We start from the raw sequence: 13,838 nt of genomic DNA, 5'->3' as shown, positions 1-13,838 counted from the left end.
ATATATATATACAATTATAAAAATGTGTATATATATATATAGAATTTAAAAAAATATATTATGAATATATATAATTATGGAGCGTGGTGTAATACTGGCTGTGCTAAAGAAAAGTTATTTATTGGTTTACACGCACTGATAAGTTGAAACCATGTCTCACCAACGTGCTCCTCCTCTGCTTCACACATGTGGCTTTAAGTTGCTCCTAACTGAATTGTATTAATAGTTTTTAATAAATGTGAGGCAGCGTTGGCGTGTGTCGGTGCTCTGGTGGAGGTAATCATCATGGGCTCATCACCTGGAATAAGGGACTCTTTTTACAGCTGTATTTAGACTTGGACTTCCTAATATCTTTGCATACTTAAGATGAAATGTTTAAGTTAACATGTTCTGGTAGACCGGAACAAAGAGTGAGACTAGTTTATATTTACAACCTAGAGGAACAAGGAGGAGCTACACCTCGGTGTCATCTTAAAACTGCAACAACGTTCGTGTAACGACGACATATACCTATCTGTGTGTGTGTGTCCCCCCCCCTTCTGTGGGATTCACAAATCCCCCCCACTCCCTTCTGTGTTTCACATTGAAAGGGTATACTGTTTGGGAGGAGGACTCTCAAAAACATTTGGGTCTACACACGAGTCGTTACATTAATGCACCCTCGACTCCAGGGATCCTTCGAACTTATATTCCACACTCTGGAAACGGCAGGCAGAGTATCAACAGGACGAAGGGCTGGTAGGTTCACGGGGAGTTGGACTAGCGGGTTAACCAGGGACAGGCAGGGTCGGCAACAGGAAATCCGTCTAGAAACAAGTGCTGGAGAGTCTGGCATAGAAAAGGAAGAACAATCTGGCAAGGTGTGTGTGTGTGTGTGTGTGTGAGGCAGGAGACTATATAGGGATTTGATTAGTGATCAAAGACAGGTGTGTGAACAGGTGAAGGAAGTCAGACTGACGAGGTGGGAGTGACTGAACCACAGAGTGAGGAGCTGAACTGTGACAACAGGTGTGTGAACAGGTGAAGAGAGTAATTCCCAAACGCTGTGGACATCTGAACGCTGATTGGCCGAGACTCGACACGTCCCATCAAAGATGTTTTATTGCGAAGAGCACCACTTCACATTTTCTCCGCGTCTCACTGCAAATCTCAACGGCAGCGGGTCGGGTGAAAAAAATAATAAATCGGAACGCGTCTGGTATTGTTCAGGGGGCCGGTCCACATGTGGAGGCGGGCCGGATTCGGCCCGCGGGCCGTAGTTTGGTGACCACTGTTCTAGACGCAGCGCATCCCACCTCGGAAGAGATACGATTATCTTAGAAAACTCCTGAGCTCAGTCAAAGGAAGCTACAAGTGAATTCCATCTTTCTTCCCACACTTTTTCACAACATATGCTCTCATTGGCGGGCCACGAAGAACCAATGAATGAGCGACAACGGCGGAAGCAGAGGAACAAGAACCAATGAGAAGACACCGCCCTCTCTTCGCTGGACGAATCAGAACTGGTCTTGATGACTATTTAAACCGTCGCGCCCTCTGCTAAGGCGCCTCTCTCTGGTCTGAATACAATAAGTATCGGGCTGGAGGGGGTCCATGCATGATGTCTACTTGTATCCTGATTTCTGAATAAAACGCTTATAGATGTAAAGTAGAAGTCTACCGCTGTTTCTTTCAGTCAGTGCCGTCCGGGTGGTGTGTTCCTGTTCCTCCAACCTCAACAGGTGCCTGCACCACCATGACACATCAGGGAAACAGACGAGGTTTGGTGGAGGAAACAGAAAGTTTGAACATTTGACCACGGAACATAAAACGTGAGGACGATGCTCTCCAGCATAGTGATGCATTTATAAACATATATACAGTCTGCTTGCTGTGGACAGGAGAAGCAGAGAGCTCCAGCGGACTGTCCTCCTGACGTCACAGGCAGTCTGCTCTGCTGCAGTACCGGCAGCGGCCACGGCGGCGCTGTTTCACCCAAATATGAAGAAATCAACAACAAAATATATCAAATCATAAATAAATGATAATTTAACAATAAATAAGGAACGCTTCACGAATTTGCGTGTCATCCTTGCGCAGGGGCCATGCTAATCTTCTCTGTATCGTTCCAATTTTAGTATGTGTGCTATCGAAATAACACAATTATACTATGTTCCTGAGGGGTATATGAGGCCTTCTACCCGCAGAGGGCCTCTATCAGGGTGCTGGAGCCGGGACCACGTGAGGGAACCGACAACCGGGTTTAAACGCCCCTCTCTCTGGGCAGGAAACACAGGTCTGGGAGCTGCCCTGAACTGCACTCGGGTCCAGAACCTGGTCTTACACAGTCTGACCCACTTCAGGCTCTGCCCGCCCTGCAGAGGAACCCAAGAGGCTGCTGGGAAATCTTCCGGAGCGGCTGTCTATGTCACTGGGTCAGGATTGGTGAGCGGCCGACGAGAGGACAAAAGGATCTCTCACAGCTCCGCCCACATTCCTGAGACGGGAGGAGGGGAGAGAGAGAGGGAGAGAGAGAGAGAGAGAGAGAGAGAGAGAGGATCCACAACGACAGATATGTGTTTTAAACAACCAGGACTGTTTCTATTCTCTCTTCACATTATGTGGATTCTTCCTGCTTTACCACTTCCTGTTTTTATTTGGTGCAGTTTCACAAACCCACCAGCAGGCGGCGCACTATGACCGCTGTGTGGAGAGAGAGGCGCTGGGGAACGAGGGAAACTAAATGAAAATGTGTAAATTATGTTGCTCTTTAGTATTTGTCATTAATAAATGTTATAAATGCTTAAAACGGTGTAAAAATAAAGTAAATAAACGTATTGTAACGTTCATCGGGTTTCTCTTCATAAACAATTGTAAATTAACATGAAGAACACTTTTTAGATTTTATGAAACAATAATAATATTATTATTTACAAAGGAAACCCCACAGGCTGGAGGAGTTACGGGAGTTTGAATTATTCACTTTCCACGATTACATTAAGAAATCTAACAATTTTATATTTGTTTTGATTTTTCATTCAAAGTTCTCTGCACAACAAACATGAATTGGCATTTTATTAAATCAGGAGTTCATATGAACACATTGGGAACACAAGCAGCAGTGTCAATAAAAAAACAACAACCTCTGACTCTTCTACTACGACGAGTGTACTCATCCAACACTCCCCTGTGAGCCACTGCTTTTATAAATTGTTTAAAATGTATTTATTGAAAGACAAAACAAAGACACATCACCAAGAGGACGACAAGACAGGGAGAAATAAAGCTAAATTTTAAATAAAAATTCTCGACGTGTCTGACGAAGCAGTCTCGACGCGCGTCGAAAAAATGTGTGTTCAGACCAGACGCGTCGCGACCGCAGAGTACTTCCACTTTTTAGTGGACTGAGCTGCACTCTCACTGCGCTTCTCGCTGCTCTCTCTCTTCTTCTCTCTTTGATACGTGTCTCTGAGACTTTTCCACCTCCGGCGGCAGATCTCCTCTGCCATGAAACACATATGCCGGCGGTTGGTTCATAGTAAAGTACAACAAATAGCTTCTCCGACCTTCTTCCACGCCTCATCTTTATAGCTACGGTTTCGGTAAGTAAAAAGAGTCGTGTCATAGAGTTCGGGGTGCCCACAGACGGCGACAATAATCTTTTCCTCCACTTTCTAAACCGGCAGGACGATGACGAGCGGAGCTGCTCAACGCTGATTTGCTGACGCAACTATGACTCACGCGTTTTTGCTGCCGGAGTTGGGAAATTTCAACTCGCGCGTCGACGAGCTGCGTCTGTTCGCTCTGTTCGCCCCGCGGCAAACCCTCTGTTCGTGCTGCTTCAAACGCGTCTGACGCGCTGCTCGCTGGAAAATACGCAGCTTCTACGCAGCTGTGCATTGACTTTGCATGTAATCTCGACGCGCGTTGAAATTTGATGCGCGCACACAGGTGAGCACACTCACTAGCCAATGCCGGAGCTCAAATGTATGCTTCAAACGAAGGGACAGAAGATAACTTGATCGACTACACACAGTAAAGGCAAATGGCTTCACACAGTGAGTGGTTGTGATCACTTCTGAGGAGTTTACCTTGGACAGAAAGAGATGAAGCGCCGACGTTAGCTGAGCTGCTGCATCGAACACATGACATTCCTGTCATTTAATTCCACGCTGTGTTCAAATGCTTATTCATATTTGTTGTATTTCCTCCCTTCGACGAAATATACTTTTTACACACGTGACAAGTGGCGTAGTTGTCATTTTGTCGTGTGAAATAGAGCCAAACTTTAGAGCGCTTCTGCCTAGTTGCCATGTTTGCTGCAGTCTGAAGAAGAAACGAAAAAAGTTTGCGCATGCGCAACGCCACAGAGGACCGTTAGCAGAACCGTTAAGGAATTTGCCTGACGATCCCAAACAATCGGTTCACTGGGAACCGGTTCTAAAACAGAACCGGTTCTCGATTCCCATCCCTAGACACGAAGTTGTGACATGCTATGTATGAATAATAAACATAAATGGTGGTGAGTTCCTGGAGAAGACGGTGAAATTCACCGAGCTGTGTGCAGCAACGGAGGATGTCATGAACCCAAATACGAGGGCGTCTGATATTCCGACGCTTGTGGGATTTCCACAACAAGTATAAAGCGGAAATAGTGGTTATTACTTTCATGGCGAAAATAACAACAAACTTACGGAGACAAGCCACAGAGATAAGCCCCGCCCCTCACTAAAAATCTAAACACTTTTGGTGTGAATGCAGCATAAGAGACATTTAGATTTTAAAAGATGTGGCTGGCAAATGCAATTACACTGACTTACCCTATATTTCCAAATGAGATGCCCATCAACTTCTTCAAGTGAGATGTCAAGAGGATGGCAGGCCTTTAGGGTGGACAGCACTGTTCGCCTGTGTAAAAAGATTAGAGTGGTTTAAATATCTCTCAACATCAATAATTACCAAAAAATGGCTAGAAATTTAAAATATTTCCAACTTAGTGGAGCAAGACAGAAGGTTGGAGAAGCGCTGCTCTAGAGGATCGTCACTCAATCGGTATAAATTCAAACTAATATGTGCAAGGGCATATTACAGTTTTTCTCCATTGCTTTGGCTCAATTCTTGAAACAGAAATTACATTCTCAAAGCTCTTAGTGCATTTGGTAAAATAGCATATATGGTTCAGCACAACTACATAGATCACCTTCAAAAGGTCATATCTCACCCAAAACAGTTAACTCAAGCTTCAAACCCAAATCATTTTCTCATAAAAATAGTCAGTGCCCCCAAAATGAAAACTTCCTTCTCGATTGCTGTGGCTCATCTCTCTCTTGAAAAAAAGGACATTCTCAAAGCTTTAAATACATTTGCCAAAATAACGTAGATGGTTTTGCAAAACACTATGGCACACCTGCAAAAGGTCATATCTCTCCCAAAACACACAACTCATCAGTCAAAACTCATTCCTTTTCTCATACAAATAGTCAGTGCCCCCAAAATGAAAAGTCCCTTCGTCATTGTTTAAACACTGCAGGTCAAAATGTTTAGATGTTTTGTCAGTATGGCAGTGGACCATTGAAATATCCCTCATGTGTACATTTCAATCTTGGCTTAGTCCTTTGACACTGAATGGTTACTGTCGGAGATGTTTTCTTTCCAGAATACTATGCGTATCAAACAGAACAAAGATTCATTCAAGAGGAGCCAACAAAGTTTCCCATCACATACTGTATTGCACTTATACTGCCATGGAAATTATTACAGTAATTGCAAAACAGAAACAGAAAATGTGTACAGCAAAAAATACTGTCAAACAAAAAGCACATCAAAAATAAAATTAAGTATAGCCTACACTACTGTAACAAAACATACAGTTGGAAAGTAAAGCAACGCTGAAGCTCAAAGCTGGAGTTCATCCTCACTCTCCTGCTCATCCTCGCGCTCACGTCTGTCTGGCCACAGATTTTCGTCAACATCGCATCTGATGTTCTCCCTTGCGATGCAACGGGGGAAGAATCGCCGTGCAGGCCGCAACCATCTGCTGTGACATCGGCACAAGCAGCATCCATTGCCTGGAGAAGGGACCTCTGGTTTAGAGTCCGATGCTCATGTACTCCTTGATTAGTAAAGTTCTAGTTGCACCTGAAAATGAAGCCGATGATCCAAGAGATCCATATTACAGAATATAGCATGATGTTTTTCATGGTATTATGTGCCTGAACGATTTTGACAGTGGAGTGAACTATTGTGCAGGTGATGATGTACACAAGGAAATTATGCCAAGATGTTTTGCAGAGAACAACCACTTGACTGAGAAGCAACAGTCAGTTTAGACCAGCAAGATGTATTCAATTGGTAATTGGGCTAACTGAAGGCAATTGTCCCTCACCGTTTGCACAGATGTGCTAAATCATTTGAAATGTGTGCAAGCTGTAGGCAATTGTACTTGTCATTTGCAAGGAGTTTCTAAAACAATTGCAATTTGATTAAAGGAATGAGAAATTCAAATCTGTTATGAACAAGTGCCCAGTGGTTTGGAGGTTTGCACGAGTTGTTTTGAGAATGTCAATTCTGTTTCAAGAATTGAGCCAAAGCAATGGAGAAAAACTGTAATAGCTAACTACTCAGAGCTGTCAAGAAAACTATCTTTTGACTAATTATATTAACAGCAAGTAAAGTGGTTGGATTATTGGTCAGAACCAAAAGATTTATACTTTGGTGATGGTGATTATTGGATTAATATTGAACACTTTATCAGGGGAGAGCGCGAACGCAGTCCCCCACTACCACAAATTATGCAGTCGAGATTTCTACATTTGAGAAGTTCGCAGAGCTCGAGTCTACAGTAGTGCAAAGTCTACAGTCGACCGTAGACAGTTAAGCGTTGTGATTGGTCAGATCGACCGTAGACTTCCAATCAGATCTTCGGATTCGACCGTAGACTACCAATCACATGTCGAGCTGCAACAACATGAATATTAAGTAGGAAGAAATCGGAATTTAGCGTTCCGAATCTACCGCTACCTGCCGCGCTGAACTACAGTGTTCCTGGTGAGACTGAATTCATATATTCTTCACAGTATTTATAACCATCACTGTTTACATAATTGTCCCAACTGTCTTTTGGTCGTGGACCGAGTCGTTAGCTAGCTCGCTATCCTTCAACATAACAAGCTGCCGTGACTTTGCCCTACTACTAGTTCACGGTGAGCGTCTCGACAACATACCTCATAAAGTATAGATTTTATTTGCTATACTCACTACTGTCAATATCCACATTGTTTTAACCCGTTAACTCTGAGCACACTGTTCGCGTGCTTGAGCGCGCCGGTCCGGTTACGTTGTCTCGGTCTCTAAAGAGAATCAATCTCTCCAGTCATTATTAACAACGCAAAATTCAATTTTGCATCCATAAATAACCCGTCACTCACTAATCAGCTGATCATCAACTATTATCCAGTGTTTTAGAAGTTAGGCAGACAGTATTTTGGAAGGTTTACATTGTTCCCTGCCTTCAGAAACACCTGCATGAAGTAGGAGTGTTTATAATAACCAAGACAAGAGCATTTAAGAGCTACAACTACTTCTGTCAGCGTGTTTTTTTGTCTCCAGTGTTATCTGGAAGGCTGCACTTCTTCCCAGGCTGTGGATATGACGTGAGATTACAGAATATGGAATAAAAGTAGTTCCATATTTCTGATATCTTACTGGTAAGATTGCATGCACACTTGAATGTTTTCCCGTGAATGTACCGTAAAACAAGCTGAAAAGTCCATAACATTTCAGTGGAATCAGTCTTTCTCGGCCAGGAGTTATTATGATGATATATGAGTTATAACATTAGAATAACTCTCTCCCAGAGATCTCTATTCTGAGGAGCTGTAATCAGGGCAATATTGTGGCCTATTGTACTCTGACGTTCATTGTTGTATTAGTAATTAATGATTATAACATAACAATACCTAACAATAATAACACTATATTGTTGTCGTGGTGTTTCTCTACAAGTGTATTTGAGTTACTTTAGAAAATGGCGAACCCCATCATACGATCGCCATGTCAACCCAGATGCTCCTGGACATCGTCAGCAGGCCGTCATCATCGCCACCAAAGAGGCCTGGGACGTCAGGGAGAAAAGAAAGGTCTTCCCCAACCCCCCACAGGAGCTGCTCCACCCGACCTCGGCCCTGGCCACGCCGAGAAGCTTCTTCGAGCAGAAGGCCCCGCCCATCGGCCAGCTGTGTCTGGGAGAGCTGGTGGTTCCATTCGCCAGTATGGAAATGCTCCGTTCCACTGGCTCGCCAACGATGTGGGCTACATGAAGTAGTAAGCATGTTATATTATCTTTATTATATTAATACCATCATCATGCATTTTAGTGCAATGCATATGGCATGCTTAAAATAAATTATCTGTATATATGTTTCAACAAAACTATCATCCGTGTTTATTAATCTTCCCACATTATCTCAGTGATATTAATGATACAAGTACTAAGTTGATGTATATGATTCCAGCATGCTGGACAAGCACAGACTGGAGACAACAAACAGACAAAGGGAAAGGTGGGGAACCAGTGGGTGAAGGACTTCCTCACCGAGGATGCTGAGAGCTTCCCACAAGTCTCCAGTCTGCTTGAGGCCCACATCGACAGGTGTATCTACGGCCAGAGAGGGTTTGAGCATCACACCTTTCAGGAGATGTGGGAGCTCTACAGCCAGTACCTCGCCCAGGAGGACCGGCCAGAGCAGGTCAGTGCTGAGCAGAGGGAGCTCACTCAGAAGGCCCACAGTTCTGTGAGGAGGTGGCTGCACACACCAGTGACCCACATCACCAGCGTGCAGATGAAGAGGTTCAGGAGGTTCATCAAGGAGAAGGACCAAGTGAGGGTTGATTTATTTATTATTTAAAGTGCTTTGGAGATTTTTTTTATTTCAAAATTGCTACGTCATAACATGTTGATAGTTACTTTACATTTGTTGTCCATTAACCACAGGTTAGCACCAGGTGTGATGTGTCATCATGGCCAAATGATGAGGCTGAACTGGTTGCTGCAAGCCAGGCTGTGGAAGGTAAGAGAGATACATAAGTAATAGACATCAAAACTTTTACGAGAAAATACAATAACACTAAACAATATTTTCTTAGACTTGCTCAACTCTGAAGAGGCTGCACGCCTGGGAAAGACTAGCAGCCATTCCCAGGGTTCCTGTCCTACAGAAGGGACCAAGCAGCCGAAACAGCCTGATCCCACTGTCCGCAGGAAACAGCATGAGCCCGCCATACTGGGCGAGGTCTACGCAGTACAAGCGGAAGGGTGGCGGAACAGCCCTCAGCAGTGGACTTAAAGGTGTCGCGGGTACAGAGTCTCCCAGTCTGTTCATGCTGTGGACAAGCGACCCAGGGACATAAAAAGTATTACAAAAAAGACTTTCTGCCCTGTCAAGTTGATGTCCACATCCAAAGGTCTGAACAGAACTGTGTACAACAGCTATGAACACTTCACATCTGTTGTGGATAAACTGGAGCAATAACTGCAAATTAGATTCTCATACACACACTCACAAATATTTGAGTCATGTACATACTTGTGAATATTGTAAACATGTTACATTGTCATGCAGACCACAAGTCCTTCCTTCCCGCTGCTGTCAGGCTGCACAGCAAACTGCAGTAGATCGCTGGAGGTCTTGGCACTCGGCACTTTGTTTTCCTGGACACTTTAACCGGCTTGAAATTCACTTTAGTCACTGCCTTGTGTATCTATTTAGTTTCCTCTGTATATTTAGTATTTTAGTATTAGTATTTAGTATTTTGTTTCTATATTGTCATGCTTTTTTTGTGCATATTGTAAATCATTTACATTGTCATGCAATCTAAATTAAAAGTGTTTTTTCAGACTGTTCTCCATTTCAAGCCCTTCATTCAATAAAGTGGTAAGTGTTACAGTAACATCGAGTTGAGGAATATCAGCTAATGAATATTGATATGGGGTGTATTTGTTTTCATGAAGAATAGGAACATGGATATATAGTGACAGATTACACATATAAGTGCATATGCTTATATTACAATATCATCAGATCATTTTGTAAAACAAAACATGAAACAGCCTCAGAAATATAAAACTATTTGCCTGAATTTGAAAAGAAAGGTGACAAGTATCATTTTGTTTTTAAATAAAGTGTTTTTAATAGGAAAAAACAGTACAGTCCTGAATTAATGACACAATTTGCCAACACAAATAAACTTGAGATTCTGTATTCATAGCACAATTGTATTATGGCTTCAACAGTAATCCATTAAAAAGCTAATTACAAAATGAAAAGGCAAATCACACATACAGAATCAATACAGATGATGTCAACAGCGAGGCTTATTCTAGACTCTAGACTCCTCCAGTGGACTCCTTCCAATTCCCTAAATGTCATGAATCTTGTGTGCATACTTTCCAGTGCCGGGTTGGACTCTGTTTACACTGTCTCCTGTAAAGCAGCTGTGTATAACAATGTTAGTCCATAGTAGTACACGTGACATAGACACATAGAAACCGGGTAATAACATATACAGACATGTAACAGTGTGCTTTCTGTAGTAGTTAATTTGTAGATTATATAGAATATAAAAAATAAAAAAATTCTGCTTATGCATTAGTGTTTAGGTTGGCCATCCATCATCCTGCCCATTTTATTTTATCCAGATCAGAGAAACACCTGAAGGCACCCTGAACGTACGTATTATATCGTGCAAAAGAATTTGCCTTCAGGGGGGACACTGATCTCGTTTTTCCCGTAGACTAAGCCACCCACGTACAATCAAATTGCATTGGCATGGCGCACCCGCACCCAGAGCGCAGAGGTCAGCTCAGCTGATGGCCAAGCTTGCGCCTCGCCCTGGGTGAACCTTCTCCTTCTTGATCATCTCCTGCCAGTAGGTAAGTATGAGTTGTACGTCCGAGGGGTGAGAGTTTCTTCAACACACACGTGTTGACTGATGGTGCTGAACATATAATATATATTAACAATAATACAGACTATAAGAGGTCTGATAACCTACAGAAACTCAACTTGGAGGAAAGCTAAGTGTACAAGGTTAACAACGATTATTTACATTTTACTTGAGACATTATGGTCATATTTCCCACCATGCAATGGTGTATTTACATATCAAAAGCCAACCTAAAATCACCAGCTGTATCGATTCATCTTCAACAAATGAGGAACAGTTCAACAGGGAGGTCAGATAAGACTATGCTCAATAAAACTGCTGTTAAAAGTAGTTTGATCCACATTTTAAATTCAGAGGAAAGAATAAAATCACATGTTCTCTGCTTCGCTCACATTACAACCACTTCCTGTTTCTTTGTTCACTGCTGGTGCGCTACTGACATCTACTGGTCTGGAGTGTGAACAACGCTGGTTGTTCAGCAAATATACAGAATACAGTTCAACAATAGACTGAACAGGATCATGAAGGGAGGATTTATTGCAGGTCTGTTGTATTAAGACTGTTTTAGGTTTAGCGATGAATTTACAACAATTTGAACAAAGTGTATGTTTCTGTGTTTGGCTAACAGCTAAATAATAACAATGAGAAGTCTTAGATTACTTTACTTTTTATATATATATGTGTTTGTGTGAAATCACACGAGAAAACGGAGCGTCAGAATGTTTCCTCTTGTAAAATTAGTATTGTGAAGTCCAACAACAGATGTAATCAGTGTGAATAAATCAATGAATGTGTTCTTTTTTTACTGAACTGTGAATGTATTAAATTAAACCCAGTGCAGGGTTCTTACACATTTTGACCGATGGATTTCCAGGACTTTAAACCACATTTCCATGACCAAACTTAAATCTCGGTATAAACATCCAAAATGTTGAAAATGTTGCGTATTGAGAGGGTACGCCGGCTCATGTTTTGAGCGTCTTTCTTTCTAAAAACATATTATTTCAAACTCGCCGTAAATGAACATGTGATTATAACAAATTTCCATGACTTTTCCAAAACTTTTATGATTTAAGTTTTTTCCATGACTTTTCCAGGTTTTCCATGACCGTACGAACCCTGCCAGTGTCTCACTCAGCAATTAAACACCTATAACAGCAATTTAAATCTCATACTTAAAATAGAGTTAGAGCATCTGAACATGACATAGACTGCATGTAATACGACATATTATACCTCTAAGGGAGCTCGTGGTAGTTTTAATTATATTATTTTAGACACATTTAGGGGGTGCACCGTTCCTGGAGGTACTGCAATACCAGGTCGATGCGTGGAGTGGACGGAGCAAGCCCCTATTCCATCTCCCTATTCCAAAAATCAATTTAATATATGGTCCCCGGGTAGGGGACGTATCAGATATTAAACTGATAAGAACAGATACTACACTTGATCTTAGCCAAAAGGCCGAGAAGCGATAACACGACGCTGCAGCAGAGGAGGACCCAATGCTACACACAGTCAATCTCTCTGATGGGACGGGAAATTAACTCTTTATTTTGTTTAGCACCATTATAAACAGGAACAATGTACAATAGTAATAGTGTACCACTGGAGTCGTTTTGTTTGTGATATTTACTTTAAACTCGTGTTCGCAGCTTTGTCTTGTTGTTTATTTCCGGACACGTGGCAAGCTGTCGTCCAATAGGAAGTAGAAACACGATACATTTAATTCCCGACTTGCAGACACGTTGGGATTTATGTGATGTTTATAAAAGTAAGTAATTTCTTAAATGTCGCGTCATTGAGTTGTGAGGTTGAGAAAAAGTGATGTAACTCTAGTGGAGAGCAGAGCTAACGGCACATGTCACCGTCTTCAGCCTCTCAGTTACAGAAGAAACCCTCATATAACATCATCCAAAACAGAATATAAACATACAGGAGACCATAATGGAGAAGAGGCCATCGTCCAAATGTGTACCGTTACCGTCCTAGTAAATTATGCACACCATTTATAGTCCTGAATTAAGTTGTAAACCGCTGAAATAGCAGAATAAGATGTATTACCGGATTATCTCGTGTTATAATACTGTGATAGGAACAAAGATAACCAAGTCTACACCAAAGTTAAACTGAAGCGAGCATGACAGCCCGACGAATGCAAGTATTGACACGACTTAGTTTTTACTCTGCGAATTACAAATGCAGCATAAAAACAAGACATTTTATTGAGACGGGCTAGCTCGCAGCTATCATTAACTTCGCTGCTAACCGTTAGCTCGCGGTTAGCACGATCAACACACAGGTGCTGCGGTGAAACACCTCTAAAGAGCCGAACACTACTTGGTTCCTGAGAGTGGTTGTTTTCATAAAGTATGCTCTATTGTTTCCATATAATATGTCGAGGTATTTAGTCAAAATGAACTTACTGGAGGTTGTCTTCATAAATGCTAATTGGTGAGGTGTTCCTGCTCCAACCGCAGCGATGTCTCGTCTGCGCTTGACCGTGTGCAAAATGACGTCATCTGGAGCTGTGCTATAGCTATCTGGATGTAGTGATATTATATTCTGAACACAAAATACAATTGCCTTCAGTTAAAACGTTTTAGAAACCAACAGTGTTTTTCAAGCAGACCGTCAGCACATTTTAATAGTTGCTATTCAACCCATTATAATAATCTATTCATATAGAACATGTTATCAAAACAAATGATACATGAATGTATTTTTGTTTTCATACAATAAATGAAAAACCACATCACCTTAGTCTCCATGAGTAAACAGCATACCTGATTCAGACCAGGCAACAAAAATGCCACAAATACCGTGTATAATTCCATCCTTTCTCAATGTGCTGCTCTTGTATGCTGACTTTGACTCTAGGATCAAACCAAACCAGTGACTATTCCCAATGACTT

At 42.0% G+C, this 13,838-nt stretch overlaps 1 protein-coding gene and 2 non-coding genes across 3 annotated transcripts; 1 reads left to right on the top strand and 2 right to left on the bottom strand.

The window, feature by feature from the left end:
- Positions 1-2,034: 2,034 nt before the first annotated feature.
- On the bottom strand, positions 2,035-2,140 carry LOC130196006 (U6 spliceosomal RNA). The gene has a single exon (XR_008832156.1). It is a non-coding gene; the product is annotated as a U6 spliceosomal RNA (small nuclear RNA).
- Positions 2,141-8,031: 5,891 nt separating this feature from the next.
- On the top strand, positions 8,032-9,323 carry LOC130194944 (uncharacterized). The gene is made up of 4 exons (XM_056416169.1): positions 8,032-8,301; positions 8,493-8,858; positions 8,972-9,047; positions 9,124-9,323. The coding sequence occupies exons 1-4, from the start codon at positions 8,032-8,034 to the stop codon at positions 9,321-9,323; spliced, it is 912 nt and encodes a 303-aa protein (XP_056272144.1).
- A 2,885-nt stretch (positions 9,324-12,208) lies between these two features.
- LOC130196020 (U2 spliceosomal RNA) lies at positions 12,209-12,399 on the bottom strand. The gene has a single exon (XR_008832169.1). It is a non-coding gene; the product is annotated as a U2 spliceosomal RNA (small nuclear RNA).
- Between the last annotated feature and the right edge of the window lie 1,439 nt (positions 12,400-13,838).

This window comes from Pseudoliparis swirei, chromosome 6, assembly GCF_029220125.1.
Source record: "Pseudoliparis swirei isolate HS2019 ecotype Mariana Trench chromosome 6, NWPU_hadal_v1, whole genome shotgun sequence".
Taxonomy (NCBI): domain Eukaryota; kingdom Metazoa; phylum Chordata; class Actinopteri; order Perciformes; family Liparidae; genus Pseudoliparis; species Pseudoliparis swirei.
Note: the sequence above shows the minus strand (reverse complement) of the source record. Positions and strands in the feature narration are given on the sequence as shown.